Genomic DNA, 21,504 nt, shown 5'->3' with positions numbered 1-21,504 from the left:
CCTGGGAGCGAGCAGGGTGGTGGGGCGCCCCTGCGTCCCGTTTGCTGCTCCCTGGCAGGATTGGGGCACCCGGGCCTGAGCCCTAGTGATGCGGCATCCCCGGGGCTCCCCCAAGAAAGGGAGGAGGCGCCGCGCTCGCCCGACAGTGGAGACGTGCCTTCCCGGCTCTGGTCCGCGCCCCGGGGCCGTGGCCTCCCTGGAGGGACTGGGGAACTGGACGCTGGGCCGAGAGAGTTCCCGCTGCAGCTATCGCGCAGTCCCTCCTGCGCCCGGGCGCCCCCAGCGGGTTCCGGGAGGCGCCCGGTGAGCCCACGTCTCTCGCGGCGGAGCGAGCGCGCTCCGGGCGGGCCGAGAGCCGGCGGGGCTGGCAGGAGGTGGGGAGTGCGGGAGTGGAGGACGCTGCGGCAGCGACAGCGACAGCCCCCGGAGCAGTAGCGGCAGCCCGGGCGGCGGCTGAGCGGCAGTGCGCAGTCAGGAGCTCCGCAGCTCCTCTCAGTCTATCTCCGGCGGCCGCAACACCCTCTCCTTCTGGCCCCCTCTCCGGCGCGGAGGGGCTGACTGCTAAGCCATTGCAAGCAACTCCCTCAAAAAAAAAAAAAAAAAAAAAAAGCCGCATCGGAGGAGCCTGGCCGCAGGACCCCTCCTCCCCGGGCGCCCCCCACCCCTCGCCTCTCCCCCCGCCCTCCCTCACACCCCCCCGCCCCCCAGCTCCCGGGCGCCCGCCTCCCTCCTTCGCCGACTGTCTCCCGACACGCCGGCTGAGAGCCCTTTTTGACTGCGAGCTGCGGCAGCTGAGCAGAGGCGGCGGCGCGGGACCTGCATTCGCCAGGGATTCCCTCCAGGTGACGATGCTCTGGTTCTCCGGCGTCGGGGCTCTGGCTGAGCGTTACTGCCGGCGCTCGCCTGGGATTACCTGCTGCGTCTTGCTGCTACTCAATTGCTCGGGGGTCCCCATGTCTCTGGCTTCCTCCTTCTTGACAGGTAGGGGAGGGGGCGGGAGGGACCGGCCCTCCGGGACGCCGGTTTGGTACCTGGGAAAGGTGGCGCTGGCTTGCCCCGGGGATGGGAGGGTGGGGAGCGCGCACCTTGGCGCTTGCCCTGCGCTGGTCGATGGGGATGAAGCAAAGCCGCCGGGAGGGCTGGGAAGGCTGGGAGTAGGTGAAGAGGTTGCGGGCTGAGAGGCTGTTGCCTTCAATGTAGTAATAATAGACATTCTTCTATTTGAATTTGAGAAATTATTTTATTTATTTTTAATGTTTTCCTTAACTTTTATTTTAATCTTTATCTCTCTCTGTAGAACTCAGGAAAAAAATTTGTGCAGTTTTCCGCACATCTTCCTTTCTCATCTTTGGGGTTCCAATACATCCACTGTGCTAGGAGTGCTTTTTAAAGCACTGGCTCTCAAGACCTTGAATTTAAAGAAACTATCATTTAAAAAGGGCACTAATAGCCGGATATAATAATTATATGTTTTCAGGCAGGTGAAGACCTCAGCTGCTATCCTGAAGGACATACTTTACTGACACCTGGTGCAGAAAAGAAAATATCGAGTCAATTTCTAAGAGAAGGGAAAAGAGGATTGCGTTTCAAAAAGTGATTTAAACCTAAGACAATGCGAGACAGATCCATAGAAAGGCCTGTTCATTGTCACAGTTCTGAGTTTTGGTCAATTTAAAATCTGCCCCAATTTGAGGTTTTTTGTTTGTTTGTTTGTTTGTTTTTTGCCTATGGGGCTGTGTGCTTCGTTGAAATATCTTCATAAAGGAGGAGCGTTATTAAAAATCCAGTGAAATACTTGGAATTGTGCTTAGACCATCTGAGAACAGATAATTTATCTCTATATCATAGTCTTTTCTTTTCTGAACCTGTTTAAATAAAATTATTGAAAATGGAGTTTGGGGGGAGGGGTTTTGCTTTGGTGAATTTAATAATTTAAACCACATTAAGAATTCTGAAGTTTGGGTAAAGGTTTCAAAAAGGATTAGTGTAAAAATGTTAAATGTTGAAATCATGCTACTAAGCTAACTTTAAATGAAACATTTTTTCCCTCTGAATTTCAGGTTCTGTTGCAAAATGTGAAAATGAAGGTGAAGTCCTCCAGATACCATTTATCACGGACAACCCTTGCATAATGTGTGTCTGCTTGGTAAGTGTGGAGATCAGGTAATATGAACTCAATTGCTCTCTCTGATAAGGTGAATCCATTAAATGTGGTAATATAACCAGATCTTACAAATTGTCTTTATCATTACAAAATTGCACATAACTGTACATAGTTTGTGAGTTGAATCCAGTTAATTTCTGAGTTTTATGGACTTTGGCAATTTCCATTTCATCCAGCTGGAAATTCTTATCTTTGACATCATCCTTATAGACGTAAATTTCAGATAGGCTTTGTATGACGTCTCAGTGAAAATTACAGTTTGTAATATCTGTTTCCAGTAATGATTACTACAACCAAATCCTTGGGACAACAAAACTTTCTGTGTTGGTTCAGTCATCTAAGCTCAGTGGGAAAATGATGAGATAAGATTTAAGTATGAAGGTCAGGAATAAGGTATGCGACAAAGGGAAAGAGAGGTGACAGCCACAAAAAACAAACATGAGGACAAGATGTAATTCTGGATTTCTTTCTTGGGTTTCTTTGCCTGTTATACCCTAAACTCTCAAATACTGTCTTTATTTCTTATTTGGAAGCGTCAGTGGGAAAGGACAATTCCATCCTTAACAGAGAATGACGCTTGGCTGTCAGCTGCTTAGTTAACACTATCAGTGGTTAGAAGACTTAAAAAATAATTTGTTTCCATTTATTTTAGTTTAGTAGTTAATGATAAGTCTAATAAGTAACCACTTGGGGGAGATTAAGTAATGTGAATAAGAATTTCTGAGATGAAATATAGACCTACAAGATAAACAGTTTTGCTTAGGAGTGTTTTACATGCCAATCACTTTTGGCAAAATTTGATTAGAAACTACACATGATAAAACCTTGTTGGAAATACATTAGGGCAGTCAAATGCAAAGCCCCAAAATGATAGAGGACTACTTGTTACTAGATCAGCATGCTGTGTGGAACTGGAGAAGGAATTCATTTCGGTTTAGGCAAAAGCCAAGCCATCTGAGTCTATACTACCTAAACTTTTTCATGACAAGAGTTGAGGTCAATGTTTTGAAGTGATAAATGGGTGAAGGTAAATGGCTGTATCAAATGATTATCAGGTTCGGAAGACTAAGGAAATCAACAGAAACAAGTAAAAACACACTGTGTTTGCTGACACAATAAATATTGCTGCCTAATAAAACAGAGCTGAGAGAGGGTGTATTATGATTGCATATTTATGGGTTGCCGTGTTCATTGATGATCTTTTACTAAATAACTTGTTGAAAAGAAGCTTTCAGTTTAAATTTTGACTCAGTTGTAGATTTATAAATGCAGTGTGTGTGTATGTGTGTTTAATCTTCCTTTTTTATTTTTCTTACCTGTATAATGTGAGCAAATTATTTTATCTTAATCTATTAAGATTTCAGAGGAAATTACTGTGACCAAGTAATATTTAAATATGCTGAGAGCTTCGCATATAAATATATTGTTTTTCACTTCAGCAATATTACTACTTATAAAGTTTATGTATGTAGTTTGAGTTTTGTTAACTGTTCCCAAATAACATTATGAGAAATTCTCCCCATAGCATTCCCCCCTTTTCAGTACTCCTACCCCTGCTAAAAATAGTGCCTTTCTCTGAAAGTGGAGACTTAGTGATAAGAAGATAGATGTTAGAGTCCTGCAGTTTTGAAGGTAAAGAGTAAATCTGAAAAGATGCATCAGTTGGAATTCAAGTGGGAGTGATATTTATTACAGAAAAGTATCAATTAAATTCAGAAGGGCAGTAGGTTTATTTATGTCTTCAACATTTAAGTAACAGTTGTAGGTATCTGCCTTGGGTGAGTGCTGTCAGAAATCCTTTCTAAATATGTAATATTAGGACTTTGGCTATTAGCTTCACCCATTGCAGAGCTCTTTCATTGGCCGAAAGGCTCAGTGATATGTTATTATGACCTTTGCAGGGGTTTAGAATTATGGGGTCCAAGTTGTCACAGTCATTGCTGCTTCCTAAACATTTGTGATGACTTGGTAAAATGGAGTAATAATAGATGGATGATCACTTATCTCTTTGTATAACACGCTTGTACATTTCCACGAACCCACTGCAGTTCATGGATTTCAAAGCACTCCAGACAGCCAGGAAGCTACTTGGCATTTTTGTACCTAGGCTGGAAGGTAGACATATTTAGCAAATTGATAATAATAGCAATGGTAAACATTTATGTTTACTATTTTTATTTTATTTTATTTTTGCTTGTAGGGCCTCATCTAAGCCTGCATTATTTCACTTAAAACTCCTTTGGGGCTTTTACCTTTATTTTACAGATGAGGAAACTGAGGCGTAGCGGACTAAGTAGCTTGTGAAGGTTGCATTGGAGTAAATAGTGGAGCTGAAACTATCTCAGTTTTGTCTGCCTCTAGAGCACATGCCTATAACCATAAGAAACAGCCTATTTGTTGAGTTAAAGATGTGAGAAAGTAAGGAGAAAATAGAAAGAACGTCCAAATTATTTTACCTTTTGGCGTTCCTTGGGTTATTTTGTTTTTTCTTTTGAGTCTTTCGGGAGTTCAGTTAGTTGACATTTGTTAATCGCATTATATGAAGGAAAATCTCGTGACAATTTCAGTTGACCTGCAGGGAGCGTTAGTGGTTAGCTGGTTTTATGTATGTACATTAAGAGGGTATGTAATAGTCTCAACTGTACTTTGGATAAAGAAAATAGTCATATTTAGTTTGTGTTGGTCCAGCCTTTTGGCAGAAAGTTACCTAAGGCTGAGTATAAGCTCATATCTTATTTCATAACATGTACAAAAAAAAAAAAAAAAAAAGAAAGAGAGAAAAAGCTAACGTCAACGTATGCTTAAAAAAGATGTAAAATGTTACAGTTGGGAGGAAATAGGTGGCACAAAGTCCTGTATATAATTACAGAGTAAAAGCTTAAAAAACCCCACAAAAATCAACTTGGCCTGATTTAAACTTTTAAGCTGTGAAATGTTTCAAAGGTTGGAGTGAGCTCATTTCTGTGGAGTTTTTGAGGATGACAGTGGGTGCAGTGGCCACTGTAAGCAGAGCCGAATAATTTTATTCTCATTTATCATCCTCTGCGTAGACCTGAGCATCTTGCCAGAACCAGTCCCAGTCCAAGAATAACTGGTTTGTTAGCTGGTGATGGAATCTCGTTTTAAAGTGTGTGGCCCAAAAAGCTTCAGTTCATCTATTTAAGGGGGTAGGTGAGAAGTTGGATCATGGTCCTAAAATCTAGGGAACTGGGTAGGCAGTTTAGATTAAACTGCATGTGCTTTATTGTTTAGTCAGAAAGCAAAGCATAACTTTTCCCCACCTTACAAAATGGTCTTTTATGGGGCCGAGGAAAGGAGGCCAACACTTATTACTGTTTTTGTATGATATTTTCCCTGCTTTCTTGCTAGAATTATTTTTCCCATAATGTCTAGGAAAACACGTTGGTGCCTGCCCTGGAGTACAGCTGAGAAGAGAGCCAGCCACACCTAGATAAATGAAATTGAAGCCATTCTCTGATCTTTGGGACATCCCTAGGTCCACCAAGCACACATGAGAAGTGGTGCTTGATCTTCTCAGCCTTTTCCACCTAACTGTAGAATAGGAGGACATGGCGGGAGCCAGTGAGTTGGGCCCAGTACTGGAAACCTGAGAAAACTTTGGAGGCTGGGACTCAGAAAACCCGAAGTCAGAGCTTAGTTTGGCATACATTTTGTTCAGCAAAAAACATTATTCTGAGGTTGAAATTTCCTCTTTAAAATCCAGAGGTGCAATGTAGAAATGGACCCTTTGCTCATAAAAAGCAGCATGAAATTCAATGTTACAAGAATCAGGGCTCCACCTGTCTTGGAGCCAACCAAATAGTGAAGACAGACAGACCTTGTCTGCTGTCTTCTACTTTTTTAATCACAAAAATCTAATATCGCCGAACAAGGAGCTCCCAGCATCTTGGATTCTTTCTGGTGCCTTATCTCCATAAAATCCTCATGTTCTTCATTGTTCAAATTAACTGGCTGGAGAATAGATATCTATTATCTAAACAAGTGTTAGGCACATGTTTGAGGATAAGGGAGATAACATTGCATGAGGATTCAATTCATGTGTGTGTGCATGTATGAAACAGAGAGAGAGAAGATATAAAGTAGGCCAGATGTGTTCAGAGAGGTACTGCACTCAGTATATGCACAAATACATAGATTGCCATGCATTTTCCAAGTTGTTTCAGGTCATTTCTAGACTTTGGATGCTCACTAAGGAAGCAATCAGATTTATTTATTTTTACTCTGTTTAGAAGGTGATGTGACCAATTACCTTTCAACAGAACAATTTTTAGGAAAGGTAACAGTTAATGTATAGGATTGTGTCGGCAAATTCACAAAGACTAGTTCTGAGAGTTATTCTTGTCCATGCTTTATTCAGGCTCAGAGAAGTACAGCAAATCTCGTGAGATCACACAGTTACTAAGAGACAGAACTGGGATGTGAAGTCAGTTCCTTCTTTGCTAAACCAGAGTTTCCCTCTGCTGGAAACGTTTACTACTTAAAAACTTCTACAGATACCTTCAGAGCTTCAGAGAGTCCTTTCAACCTGCACAGAGCTAATGTAGGCTCTCTATGGAGGCAGTTATAGTGGTTTTGATCTTGCAACCCAAACCGTCTAGAATTTGGAGAGCCCTTCCAAGAAAGACATGGGTTTTGGCTGGCATCATAACATTTTGGCAAAGAACTTTGGCCCAGACATCAGACAGTCTTGGGTTAAAATCAAACTGGTGGTGAAGTTGAGACAACTACCTCACCTTTCCAAACCTCAGTTTCTTCATCTGGAGAGTGGGATGGATGTCAACATCTAGTTCACAGAGTTGCTACGTGAATTAAATGAGATGTAGCACATAAAGTTTGACCTGGGGCTTGGCATAGAGTAAACACTCTGGAATGATTTTTTATTGCTGTTGTTGATGATGGCATTATTTTAAAAATTCTTATTTCCTCACATGGAATAGGATGCAAAGTTTCAAAAAAAATGATAAAAGGGACGACGGACGAGACATAGGGATAATGATGGCAAACCCACCCATTGTTATGCATGAACAAGGTTTGTCAGAAATGTTTAGTGAGTTTTTCTGTCCCTCCAGGCTTGGACTGGGCTGATCTAGGCTGCTTCCTTATTGGTCCAGTGATCCCAGTGATATTTGGGCCCTGGTGTAAGTTTTCCCCTCACTTTCCATTAAACATAAAAAACAAACAAACAAAAACAAACAAAAAAACCCAACTTTCTCTGGAAGAGGGGCCTGCTTTCTTGCAGAGTATTTACATCTCTATGCCTGTGGGGTCACCTTCACTTGTACTTTTATTGGCAGAGAGATTGGGTTGGGACTTGGGAGCGCTGTAATTCTGGAAAAACTGCCTAGTGGCCTGGCATCATGGGGATTTTCCTGGCCCGCTTTGTGGAAGGCTCTCGACCCCTTTCCAGACCTGAGTATGTTTTTGTTGCCTACTTACTCACTGCTCCCCTTCCCCATCCCATTTCAAACACTGTTTATTTTGTTTTGAGGCACTGGACTTGACTGTGGGTATCAACAGTAAATTGTGTTTTAAGTGTAGGAAATAATGTTGAGGAAAGAGAGCCCTTCCCCAGACTAGAATGCAAATAGGGGGAGGGCAGTAGAATAGGAGATAATGGGAAAAGTCAGGCAAGGCAAAATGATGGAAAAAGAAAACTAGTTAATATGAATTTGTTGGGTAAATAAAGGATATCAGTTTTTCACACCCTCTTCTATGGCCCTTCTGTATAAATGATGATATATTGAGTCCTTTGTGCTATAAAAGAATATGAGTAACACCACCTTTCATGGCAGTGGAAGGTCAAGTGTGCTTGTTGAATTTAGTGAAGATCAGCAAATGAGCTGGGTGTATATTTTAAGACCTGTTGATTCCCAGCTCTAATTCTATAAAACACCACTCAAGGCACTAGGGATAGCAGGTTATAAATTCAATAATGTTATTCTTTCTCCTTCTTTCCACACTTCATCCCCTCTTCCATTTTATTTTATTATTTTTAGCCCTTTCTGTGTTTGAAGCATTGTGCTGGCTGGGGACCTTTGAGGAGACAAAGACCAACAGGACAGATTCTTGCCCACAGCCTAATGGGGGAGACGAACACATATATAAATAAGAAATTTTATAGGAGTGACAGAAAAGCACTGTAATAGACTCAAACCCATGTACTAAGGGGGCTGCCAGTGAATTCTGACTAGGGTATCTGGGACCATGATGTGGGAGGAGAGATGATCCATGTAAAGCCTTGTTGGAGGAAGGACACAAAGAGAGTGTGCTTGGGACTGTGGAAATGGCAGCGTCTATTGTGCCCAAAGCTGTGATGGAGCTGCAGTTAGAAATCTCCATGGGAACCAGCATGGGGAGCATCTTAAATGTAATAATAAGGATATCGGTTCCATTCATGTAACTGGGAGGAGCCATTTAATATTTTTGTGCAAACACATGACACAATAAAATAAATTTTATATAAAGGTCTCTAGGAGCTTTTGTACGGGATATACAGAGTGTGAAGAGGCTGAAGTTTGGATAACAGACTGCAGGGATGTTGTGTGGTCAGGTGAGAGCAAGCAGCCTGGAGTAGGGGTGGGCAGTGGGAATGGAAAGAAGGTGTTGGGATAAACCAATGTTGCCCAGTCTTTTGAATTTCTTTGACTACATTCCAGTTCTAGAGTATTTACGTGAATACCAAAGGTATTGAAAAAAATAGAATATTTTGATAGAAAGACTCCAAACCATGCCCAACAAGACACAGTTGCTAAAATGCAGCAGTAATTACAGTGGAGTGATTGGTAGCACAGCCACTTTGCTTGTCACTTGGTGTCTCTAGAGCAGGGCACTGCTACTTGAATAGAGTAGTTCTCTTCCCAGAGCTCACTCTCGAAATTATATTTGGGGCACCAGCTCTCTCCTCTTACTCACAGTGACACCCTGCCTTACACTGCTGCATGATCCATTTGGTAAATTATTCAGTCTGGTAGGTATGTTCATGATAGTAACGTATGCTCAGTTTTAGCAGAATTTTTTTTTTTTTTTTTTTTTTTTGAGATGGAGTCTCGCTCAGTTGCCCAGGCTGGAGTGCAGTGGCATGATCTTGGCTCACTGCAAGCTCCGCCTCCCAGGTTCACACCATTCTCCTGCCTCAGCTTCCTGAGTAGCTGGGACTGCAGGCACCTGCCACTATGCCCGGCTAATTTTTTTGTATTTTTAGTAGAGACGGGGTTTCACCATGTTAGCCAGGATGGTCTCGATCTCCTGACCTTGTGATCCGCCCGCCTTGGCCTCCCAAAGTGCTGGGATTACAGGCGTGAGCCACCGTGCCTGGCCTTTAGCACAATTTTTATACATTAATCAGGATTGGGTGGCTCACCTTTAAAAAGTGCACCAACGTGCCATGACATTGAGAACCACTAGTCTTGCAGATGTGTTTTGGAGCCCACGTTTATAGCCTTGGCAAGAAAATAGATGGCAGAGGTGAGAGATGGGAAAAGCTGAAGGGAATTTTGAGAAGTCTAGCCAATGTCACAGACACTGTAGGAAGAGAAGGGGTCATATGGGTGAGCGGGTAGTAATCAGTTTAGATGTAATGTGTTGGGCTTGATAGACCTTCAAGGTAGAAAAGCCATGTAGGCTCTTAAAAGATTGTGAGTTCAGTATAGAGAAATCAGGACTAGAGGTTAGCAATTTGTTACCTGTCTGCATAGAAATAAACTTCAAAACTTTGAGAATAAATTATTTGCCTTGGGGAGGGGTCTAAATTGAGATTTTAAAAAAATGGGCCTATAATATTAACTAGAAGAAGGGTTATATCTAAGAGAAGGATAGAAAAGGAGAAACCTATGAAAGAGATGGAAAAATTATAGAGACAAGAGGAGAACCAGGAAGGCACATGCCAAGGCAGAAGACTTTTGAAGAAGACAAAGACTAGTGGCATTAAACATTGCAAAGAACTGGAAGATTCTAGGAGATTGTCAAAGAAGGAACTTTCTCATCTTCTTGGACTATTTGAAACAATGAACAATGGTCCCTTCCCCCCAGACCCTGCGTATTTGCACATGGGATTGAATTGATCATAGATGAGATTCAGTGGATCCCCAGCTGGCAGGAATCCAAAACTAAGATTGCTGTAGGGATTTTGAAAATTTAATGCAAAAATCACAAATTTTCCAAACTTTGACTTTAAAAGATCTTAACAAAAGTGAATAAATACCACATGAAATTTTAAAAGGTACCCAAACAAAACTAATTTCACGGATAACAGTAATATGCTTTTTGCAAACGTCATTGGAATGTTTCTATAGTTAAATGTAAAATGGACCAGGCCACATTGAGGGATTTTTTATTAGGAATAAAAGCAACAATATAAAATAGTCTGACTAATATAAAAACTTACTATTATAAACTTTTAAGTTTGCTCTATTAAACTGTTAATGATGCTTTAAAAATATTATGATATAATTTAATGTCTTAAATTCTAGGTCTTCAGGTAAGATATTTTCTTTTCTCATGAAATGTTTAAAGCCCATTTTGTCAGTGAAGTGCAGCTGTGGTGTGGGGGCCTGAATGTATGTCTGAATGTACGGGTTTGAGTCTCACCTGGTTGCCTGGTAGCTGTGCACCACTGAGCAGACACCTTACCCTCTCTGAGCCTTCCTCGTGAAGTCCGGGACAAGTCTCAGTGGTATGTGCCCTTCAGCCAACTTAAGTGGTTGGCTGTGGGCATTAACTGGGGTGATGGGAATGGGTTAAAGGCCAAGATGCATGTGAAAGCTGTTTGTGAACAGTGTAAATGAAATTGTTATTAAGGGCAAGAACTTGAATAGAAGAAAGTGAAGTGTATGCCATAAACCACTTTTCAGCAACTACTTCAGTGAATATATTCTTTGGGAATGATAGCTTAGTGGTTCTCATTTCTACCCTTTAATAGTTGTATGGCTTTATGTAAATTGCCTAACATTTCTATATCTCAACATCTCTATCTTCATCATGAGGCTCTTGTCAGAATTGTAAGTTACAGCACGAAAAATTCTCAAAACATGGTCTGGGCTGTGGTCAGCACTTTAGAAATGATAGCTACTTCCACCATTGAAGTGTCATGGAATGACTGCCTTTGCCATACTTTAAATTAAGTGGACTGTATTTATGGCAATTTATTGTCAACACCTATGAAATGTGTTTATTCTGAATTTTTCTCAGGGTAGACAATGGAAGGTCAGAAGAGGTGACTGCTGCTTTTCTGTTAAAGATGGGAAACCCTGGTACTGTTTGGGGCTTAGGAAGATGGGTTGCTCCTCTATTTTTTCTTTTCAAAGCTTCACCTGCTTAACTCATGCCAGTTTACAAACAACGAATCACAGTGTTGTTGTCTCAGTGAGGCCCAGTTGTCCTCTGCAGTCCTTGCCATTAAATCAGGAAGTGGCAGGTAGGAGGCAAAAATGTCAAACTAGTGACCAGTGGGCCTGCTGAGCCTGAAGCTTCTGAGTCCTCTCCATTTTAAAGAGTGTGATGTGGCCAGCATCCTGCTTTCCAGCAAACCACAGGCACTAGTGCATACCTGTGGGATCGGGCCTCCTTCTAGAAAGGGCAAGCCCAGATGAACTGGTGTGACTGGATTTGGACATGTGGGCCCTGCACATTCATACAGCCTTCTGTGCTTGGGACTAGAAGTCCTGCCAACTCCTCTAAGAGCCTGCTTCTTCTTCTTCTCGGTAATAGCATGTTCTGCCTTGTAGTGTAGTGAGTTGGGCGAATTCACATCTTAAGGGATGGTGTCTTAAAGTGTAAGAACCTCGTCGTGGTCATCTCCGTCAGCTCCATAGCTTCAGCAAGAGGTCCACAACCTTGGGACTTGAGTGGGAGTTAGACTGGAGTTTCCTGTTTATAGTTGGGGTTGTTAACACTTGGGATAGCTCCCCCCCAGAATGGAACTCCAAGTTCCAAAACATGATTCTCCCAGAAAGTTTATCACAGAAGGTCAACCTCCTCTATAAAAGACATCCTAAATAGTCATTACATAAACACTGTCTTTTTTTTGAAAGGAATGTAATCACATTTGAAAATATAAGATCATATTGATATTTACATCTGCTCTTATTTGTGATAAAAGGAACATTCCCTTTTATAGAAGCAGACTGTTGTCAAAAGCAGAAATGTCCCCAACAAGGCAGGAGGTATAGACAAGGAAGGTTCTGGGACGATCTGACTTCCACTTTCAAAAAGTCACAATGAAAAATGTCTCCCGATCCCTGGAGCTGGCATTCTCCAGTCACTTCCAGCCCCTTTCAGTGAGGCTAACTCTGAAATCTTGACACAAGCCTTCATGTTTATATTAGGTTTTGGATGTTAGCTCCCTTGGCTTCTGGGAGCTGACTCTGTTGAAAATTATGTTTTTCTTTTAAGGACAAAGGCTTTATTGTATGTACACGTCGTGTAGTGTAATGAGCTTTCTTTCTTTTTTTTAATGTTAGGTAATGGGTGGTACTAACCTACCTCTGCCAAATGAGAAGTTCAAAGATCTGTAAACTGACGGGCAATTATAAGGTTTCACGCAGGTAACTCAGCAAGAGAAAATGAGAGGGCGGGATGGGTGGCATCTTTACTGACCACAGCATGTCCCCCAAATGCCCTGCTTCAAGGGAATAGACATAACATGACTCTGAGTGAGGATCTGCAGATAAATGATGGTACCCAGAGACACTTCAAAGAGAAGGATAGAATACAAATAAGGAAGATAATGATCATTGCATTTTAACTTATGAAAACACACCTTTCCAAAACAACTCTTGTATTCTTGGTCACATATATAGTATTTGACCAGATGATTTTTCATGGCTGCTAATGCTGTCAGCATAGGCCAAGCACCCTATTTTTAGACTCTGTGTGGTCAGTTGGCCACTCTGGTGGCACTACTGGCCTCTTTGGCTGTGGGTGACCTCAGAAAGGCTATTTTTAGTAGGGACAGCTTGGCCCATGGAAAGGAGGTATGAAAACCCAAAGCTGCTCTTCCATTTCTTTGGGCCTCTATAAGAAACATTTTTAGCATCTTTTATTTTTATTTTTATTTTTTGTAGAGACAGGGTCTCACTATCACCAGGGCTGGTCTCAAACTCCTGGCCTCAAGTGATCCTCCTGCCTTGGCCTCCCAAAGTGCTGGGATTACATTAGTGAGCCACCACACCTGGCCAAGATCTTGATCTTAATTTCTTCCCCCTTTCTCCTTTTAAAAACCTATTTTCTGAGGTTCCTCTTTGAGGCATGTCTACGGACTGTAGCAATAACATGAATGAATGACATTTTCATTCTTCGCCGTGTTGATTGCTCCATGTCTTATTAAGAGATACTGGGGGATCCAGTTTCCATTATTTTCTAATTGAACAGCGCCATTTGTGCCAAGATACTAAAATTGCTCCCCCTTTGCTCAGAAGGCAGAGGCTGCTCTGCATCAGTGGCCTGTGGGGCTTGCAGCTTCTGCCTCCAATAAAGCCTGCCTCATTCTGTTCCTTTACTGCCCAGAAATTCATGAATTCCAGAGACACTCACAGCCTGCTGGGTCTCTCCTGCTTTGTGGATTTATGGTGTAAAAGCAGTAGCATCAAGACATTCACATAACAGTGTTTTTTTGGTCTCAGGGGAACACTATTTTCCTGAATGAGAGAACATGAAAGATGAAGCAGATATTCTCTCACTTGGGAGCCGCTATGCCAAAACAGTTAAGGTCTTGCCATGGGCTTGTGTTTATGCCCCTTGGGGAGAATGGGGCCCATTAGACTTGAGTTGTGGTAATTTCCTGTTTTCAAGCACATGTGAAACAATGATTCTGGTGCCCAGTGGGACCCACCAGAGGTCAGCTAGCTGCAGCTCCATTAGCACATAGATGAGTACCAGGATGAAATTCCTTGTCCCTTAGAGGTGACTCAAATCAGAAGTTGTGGAAGAGCTGGCTGGCAGGGAAGGGGGCAGGAATCTACCCTTTTTGTGCATCTCATTAGTCTGGGGTGGCTTCTGTTGGAGGAACCAGCCCTTTTATCTCCCTGCTGGGATGTGCTGGAAATGCATGTACCAGATGGTGTTGCTTCCTTTTCCTCCATGGGTGCATGTGTGTGTAGGGGAATTGTTAAAAACTGTGAATTTTTTTTCTGTTTCATGTAAACCATATACTGACCAAGGGCAAAAAAAGTTTTCTTAAGTTACTTTGCATGCTAATGGGTCATGTTACAGAAATCTAGAGTCCCCAGATTTTAGAGTTATGAAATTTGTGATAGTTGTCTGATGTTGACCTATAGGAGCAGCAGTTTTATGTGGTTCAACCTAATGTATGCTTTGAGGACTTTTAGACTTTTTCAAGGAAGATATTTATCCTCCAGGTTATTGCAAGGGATATATAATCCTCCAGGTTATTGCAATGTACCTGAATGAGGGGGTATTTAAATTGAGTGAATTTGCACTGGGTTCATAAACTAAAGCCGAAATGTGGTATCATAGTAAAATGCCTCTCAATCTGTGAACCTCCAACTCTGAATTAATGGGCTGTTCTGTATATCCTCAAGACCCCTCTGAGGGTGGTGGGACAGTGGGGGAGGGAGGGGAGAAGCAGCGCTTAGCTTAGGTGGGGAGCACATGGTAGGAGCTCTGCAGGAAATGTGGGAATGGCATTGCAGGACTGGAGTAGGCAAATGATTGATTGATGGTCATTAAACTCAGCACACATTTATTGAGCATTTATGTTAATAATATCCTGAGGCACTGCAAGACAGGAGCAATGCTTTTTACATGAACAGAAGGGGATTAAATTATGGTTGAGATAGTTTTGAAGTTAGATGTCTTTTATTGCTTTAAAGTTCTTTGAAAATTGATTAACTTATGCAAGCCAGAGATATTAACTCTTGTTTGGAATATTTGATTAGTCAGAGCAACCTGTTAGTCCTTGACTGTGCTAGATTTTATAAGATTATGTATCTGTGTACATATATATATGTATTTATATAACATTTGGATAATGGTTTTAGTTTGGAAACTACCCTGTATCATTAGAATCTTAGATGAAAGTGTGAATGAATGTGTGATGAAACTAATAGTTGTGTATGTGTGCTGGGGGCCCATAAAATGGAGCCTGAACACTAGTGACAAGGGACACACAATTCTGTTGCCCGATGTATCCCCTTCCCTGAGCCTCTGCCCCTTCCTGCCTCAAGTAGCCAATTTGGCTACTTGTCTTCTCTCACACAGTTGTAGGTCGTTAACAAGCCAGTGGTTAGAATTCTGCCTTTAGTTTCTTCTGTTCTCCCACCAGGGACCCAGCAGTGGTGGCTCTCAGATTTTAATGTGTGTAAGAACCACCAGCGAAGGCTAAAAAATGTAGATTTCCTGTGTCCTGGTCCAGAGATCCTGATGGAGTAGATCTGGCTGGCTCCTGTGCAGACAAGGGAAACTCCATTTTTTTTTTTTTTTTTTTTTTTTGAGACAGAGTCTTGCTCTATGGCCCAGGCTGGAATACGGTGGTGCGATCTCAGCTCACTGCAACTTCCACCTCCTGGGTTCAAGTGATTCTCCTGCCTCAGCCTCCTAAGAAGCTGGGATTACAGGTGCACACCACCATGCCCGGCTAATTTTTGTATTTTTAGTAGAGACGGGGTTCCACCATGTTGGTCAGGCTGGTCTCGAACTCCTGACCTTGTGATCTGTCCACCTCAGCCCCCCAAAGTGCTGGGATTACAGGCATGAACCACCGCATCTGGCCAGAAAGCTCCATTTTTAATAAACCCTTCCAGTGACTTTTATGCAGTGGCCAATTTTTGAAACACTCTTTCCACCTGACATGTAATGGAAAGAGAAGGGTTTATGAATATAAACATAAACATATATGTTTATATTTAAATCTTGGTTAGGTACAGTTGAAATTCTGTTATTGGTGTAAAACTTTATAATAGGTCAACTATCATTTACATAATGTTGCTTTCGTGGAACTTTTACACAATTATCTTGCACATTAGGTGTCTTTATTGAAGTGTTCTTTTCCTATTCATGTCATCTTTATCAAACCTCCTTTAGTCACCCAATCAGAATGAACTCACTTGTTCCTTGAAGACTTTATGTTGGTTACTTTTTTATTATAACCCTTACTCCTCTCTCCTCTAAATTTTTATTGATTAGTTACATGACTTTCTCTTCTACTGGACTTGAAGCTTCAGGGTAGGAATAGCATCTAATTCTCATGATCAAAATATCTAGAACAGTGCCTTGCAAACTTTAAGTCTTAATAGATATTTTGTGAACAAACACTGTATTCATAAGCTGGGGATAGTCCAAACTTCATTTTCCCCAAAGCCACCCTGTGAGGTAGGGCCGGCATTCTTAAGAAACCAGTTTCATAGTTGAGCTCACTAAGGCTCAGAAAAGAAAAAGCAAGGCGAAAGTCCTACAGCGAGAGTTGGGACTGCAATTCAAGTACCAGAATTCTGTCCAATCCCAGGCAGACTTCACAGAGCTCTCTTTCAGAGAATGCCACCTAACCACAAGGGTTGAGAGAATACCCCCCGGGGTCAGTGAGAGAGACCCAGCAAATAGCTTCCCTGCGGATTATGTTTTCAACAGTCCTTGCAGTCCAATTAGGTAGGGTCCTGCCTGGTGCCTTTGGGTGGGACAGGCTGACCTGCTGGGCTGCTGCCAGTCTCTTCATGGGATGGATTCCCACAGGGATACACTCTGTTTCCTGTGGTCTTTCTGGGATGGGTAGCAGCTGCAGGACAAAGCTGATGTGACATTATGTTTGTTGCTTCTTCAGCGTTGGCCAACTAGATGGAGCAATCTGACACAAAACCCAGGGTTTTATGACTGACCTAGTGGGCCAGCCGCATCTGGAGGAACCAGATGCAAACAACGCAGAGTTGAGGGCCAGGTCAAGCGGGATCCAGCTCCCCACTTCACCCCAACCCCTTTGACTCCTCAAAACCTCTGCAAGAAGCTGTTTCCTTCGGCTGGCAACTTACAGCCAGCAGGTTCCTTCCTTGTGCAGAATAAAGCCATTCTGGGAAATTTTAGTTTTCTGCTCTCCCTTTTGCTGCCCTGTTTCTGCCCACACCTTTCTTTCCCTGCTGAGGGAGAGTGTAAAGTCAAGCCAACCAGGCTCTGATTCCCATCACCTTCACAGAATTCCGGTCATGTTGCTGGACAGTTTCCCATACTTTAAATGGGAATCCTTTAAACTTAGTTTTTTTTAATTAGCCTGGCATTCCATTGTTCCAGGGATTCATCTCCATCCTTATTATTTTTTACCATGTTATTTTCTTTCTTTGTCATTAGTGCAGAAATTCCATGATGTCACCATTCCCCAAGTTTCATGTCTAGTTTTTCTCAGTCTCAGCTTTTAATTCTTGAGTTCAGCCTGATACTGAAATATACAAAAGGCATTACAGCAGGCTGGCTGTTCCTTCTCCACGCAGCATGGCGGTTAGACATTTGTAGGGACGAGCTAGTCCAACTCACCTTATTTTGTTGTTGTTGTTCTGTTTTGTTTTGTGTTAGGCTTTTAGAATCCTGAAGTCATGGTTTTTAGTTTCGGTCTCTAGTGATAAGCAGAAAAGAGGGATGAGGAAGGGGCTTTACTGGCCCAACCAGAAATAGAAACTAAGAACCCATGACTGTATTCTTTCCCTTGGACACCCCTCAGTGTGCCATGTGGAACTGCTGTCTAGGCAAAACTGGATGATCTGGTGGAGAGCTGGTGGAGACCCACCTGTGATCTTGATCAAAGGCTCAAGAGAAGGATTGCTGGGGTTAGCTAACGGGCTAGCTTGGAGCAGTGTCAAGTGTTCAGGTGGGTGTTAGTAAATATTTTTTTTTTACTAATGATGATGTGCTGATATAATTTAGCCTGGTGAAGATGATGCCCAGGGGAAACTTTAACAACCTTCTAATATGTGGGAAGGAAATATTATGTTGAAAGTACAGAGAGGAGTACTAATCCCAAAATTGCAACACATTGCTAGCTTGTTTCTCCATTGACCTCTGTCTCTTACTCGCTTCCAGAGTGAGTCCCAAGATGGTTGTGGGGTCTCTTGGCTTCTCTGCTTCTTGGCCAGTGCCTGCCTGTATGTGTAGACTCTTCCCTAGATCCTTGAATCTTAGTTACCCTGCTGTAGATGAATATCACGGTCCTAGCTTTGAGCCACATTTTTTGGCATGAGACATTATAAGAGGCCTCTGACTGTGGACTCTGTTCACTCCCAGGCTTTGGCTTCAGGACTCAGTATAATAGAGAAGAAAAACTTAAACTGAGAGATTTTCCCTTTCCCTTTTTTTCTATTACTCCCAAGTGTTTAATGTCCCCTCTGCCCCACATACCTATCTGTAATACTCACCCAGCCTTTGGTCACTAAGCTCTAGTGGCTCTATGCCCTCTTCTGTGGGGACATTGGTCGTACAACTTTTCCCTGGAATTCTTAGCTCTTCTAGCCAACCAGAATTTTCCTAAACTTAAGTCAAATCAGATTTCCTCTGAGACGTAGGTTGGAAGGTGTGATAATTAGTAGTAGTGGGAGTAAGGAGTGGCCAGCAGTAGTCTAGGCAGCCTCTCCTGTGAGCCTCAAATAGTGGGTAGCAACCCTCCCATCCTGGGGTATCTTGGTCCCTAAAATACCTGGCACAGTGGCAGGTGCTGATAGAAGGTGACCTCTGGTCGTCACTGAATTAATGTAATGACCGCAGCCAGGGTCACTTACAGTTGTTCATGCACATATTTATGTGTCTGTGTGGGTAAGGGCTCATACATATGGCGCTCTCTCAGCGTTTGTGTGATGGACTTATAAGAATTATGTTTTATTGGTGTATTTTTCTTTTTGGTGGATCTTCCTTATCTTTTCAAACTTTAAATATTGGAGGGTCCCAGGATTCAGCCAAGACGTTTTCTCTATTTATATTCATACCCTGAGCAATTTTATACAGATCCATTGCCTAAAACCACTGGTATGCTGATAGTTTCCACATTTATGTTCCCACACCCCCACCTCCAGTCCAGCTGCATCTGTCCACATGTCTACCTGGTGTCTCCACGTGGATGTTGAGCAGGCATCTCAAACTGAAAATGGCCTGAATGGAGATCTCCTTTGTCACCACTCCTTAAACCTAGTTTGCTCCAGCCAGTGACATAAGCTGCATGGCTCCATTTTTTCAGGCCATCCATCAACCATGGGGTCCTGGATTCGTCTTTCTCTTACATCCCATGTTCAATTCATTAGCAACTCTTGTCAGTATGGTCTTGAAAATACGTTGGATTATTTCTAACTACCTGTTACTGCTCTTGACTTCGGACAATATGTTATCAACCAGTGACCATTTGAAAGTATACAAATTATTTGACATACTTGAGCAAAATCTTCCCGTGGCTTCTCCTCTCACCCGGAATCCAGACTGAAGAATAACCACTGCCTACACGGCCCTGTGCGCTGCGACTCCGGACGCCATCTTGGCCTCAGCTCCCAAAGCAACCTCCCCTCTCACTGTGCTCCAGCTGCGGGCTGGGCTCCTCCTCACTCCTACGGGATACCCAACCCCCTCTCCACTGGAGCTTTGCTCTTTCCAGTGCCTGGAGCACACATATCCAATATATTGACGTATTCTCCTTCCTTCACTGAGGTGTAGGAGTAAATGTCTCCTTAATAGAGCGTCTTTTCTTTCTTTTTTTTTTTTGAGGGGGGAGGACGGAGTCTTGCTCTGTCGCCCAGGCTGGAGTGCAATGGCGCAATCTTGGCTCACTGCAACCTCTGCCTCCCGGGCTCAAGCGATTCTCCTGCCTCAACTTCCTGAGTAGCTGGGATTACAGGCACGCGCCACCACCTAATTTTTGTATTTTCAGTAGAGACAGGGTTTCATCATGTTGCCCAGGCTGGTCTTGAACTCCTAACCTCAGGTGATCCACCTGCTTTGGTCTCCCAAAGTGCTGGGATTACAGGCGTGAGCCACTGCGCCTGGCCTAAAGGATCTTTTTCTGATCACTGTTCCCAACAGCCTCACACCTTGTTATTCTGTTCCCCTGTCCCGCTTGATTTTCTCAGAGCCCTCCCCAGTGCCCATGAGATCATGCGTGGGTGTGTTCCCTGCAGGCGTCCCTGCTAGAACGTCAGCGCTGTAGGGACATGGCCCTCCCATGTTCATTCGTACCCTCAGTACCTGGGACAATGCTGCGCTCATTCAGTGCATATTTGTTGGGCAAATTCATCTTTGCTATTGGGTTTAATTTTTTGATTTGGTAATTTGAAGATCTAACTATTTCTCTTCCCCAAAATAAATGATGAACTTTTCTTTGTACTCTAAACTTTGCCTTTTCTGTCATGATGACTTGCCCTTTCTATAACTTACATTATTTTGGGTATCATGTTTGATGGTGGGAAAACTAAACAAATCCACAGAAAGATGAAAAGTTGTCTCCAATGAGCACTAATGTAATCATAACAAACTGTGCAATGAGCAATATAATTCTAGAATAAAATTATTTCCTATAGAAAACTGTTTTTTAAAAATAGATATTACCACTCATGGTGGACTTGGTAGCATGATAATTATTGGTTTTAGAATGTAAGTTAAAATCCAGTATGTTATGTTTTATATTTTACCTAAAACATAGATGAAAGACTAGCAAAGTGTGTTAAATATTACAATTTCATAGAGCAAGAAAATCATGGCACAAGATAAGCACCCCTTATTTTCCTGTGATATATGTGAAACAAACTGTTCTATTGCTCAAAATACCAAGTGAGGTTGCTATACTTCACTTGGAGCGCACTGGAATGTCATCAAAGAAGGAGATTCATTTGTGAATTGTCAATCCCAAAATGCTGACAGATGTAGGTCAAATTCTGTCTCAGTGAGATAATTGTATAACAGAACTTTTTAAAGGCTCATTTCAGTGGGCCACGTAGTGTCTAAAGAACAAAGAAACTTTGGATGATTTCAGGGAGTTTGTGGCAGTGGAATTTGGTCAAAACTGACAATTCCTGCCTCGCGTCTGAGCTCTGAGCTGGTAACCAGCACTTCTCGCCCCTCGTGTTGCAACATGGGAGGTGCCTGTGCTGTGTTTATGCTTTAGTCTCTCTCCCTTTTGGATTGTAAGCTCTTTTAGGGCAGAAGATGTGTCTGATTCATATTTTCTGTTCCCATCAAAACCTGGCATAGTACCTGGCCTGCCGTAGGGGCTCAAAAATATTAGTTAAACAGATTCGTGGATTTTTGGTCAGATAGATCTGAAATCTGCAGTGATTAACCTGCAGAAAAATCCAAGTTTATAGCCCCATGCCACATGTTTCTAATAGCCATTTGTTTTTCTGCAGAAACTTTTG

The 21,504-nt window shown here is 42.6% G+C and overlaps 1 protein-coding gene across 2 annotated transcripts in view; it reads left to right on the top strand.

Annotated features, from left to right (window-relative positions):
* Nucleotides 1-260: 260 nt before the first annotated feature.
* Nucleotides 261-21,504, top strand: part of BMPER (BMP binding endothelial regulator) — a 249,313-nt gene continuing 228,069 nt past the window's right edge. The window contains exons 1-2 of one of the 2 annotated variants that reach the window (XM_024250401.3): nucleotides 261-981; nucleotides 2,061-2,146. In XM_024250401.3, the coding sequence (XP_024106169.2) occupies nucleotides 849-981; nucleotides 2,061-2,146 (219 nt within the window). In that variant the 5' untranslated portion in view covers nucleotides 261-848. The remainder of the gene's footprint in view (nucleotides 982-2,060; nucleotides 2,147-21,504) is intronic. The other variant, XM_063726025.1, reaches the window with a different exon arrangement.

The sequence above is a fragment of the Pongo abelii genome, chromosome 6 (assembly GCF_028885655.2).
Source record: "Pongo abelii isolate AG06213 chromosome 6, NHGRI_mPonAbe1-v2.0_pri, whole genome shotgun sequence".
Taxonomy (NCBI): Eukaryota; Metazoa; Chordata; class Mammalia; order Primates; family Hominidae; genus Pongo; species Pongo abelii.
The sequence above is the reverse complement of the archived record's forward strand: the minus strand, read 5'-3'. Positions and strand labels throughout refer to the sequence as shown.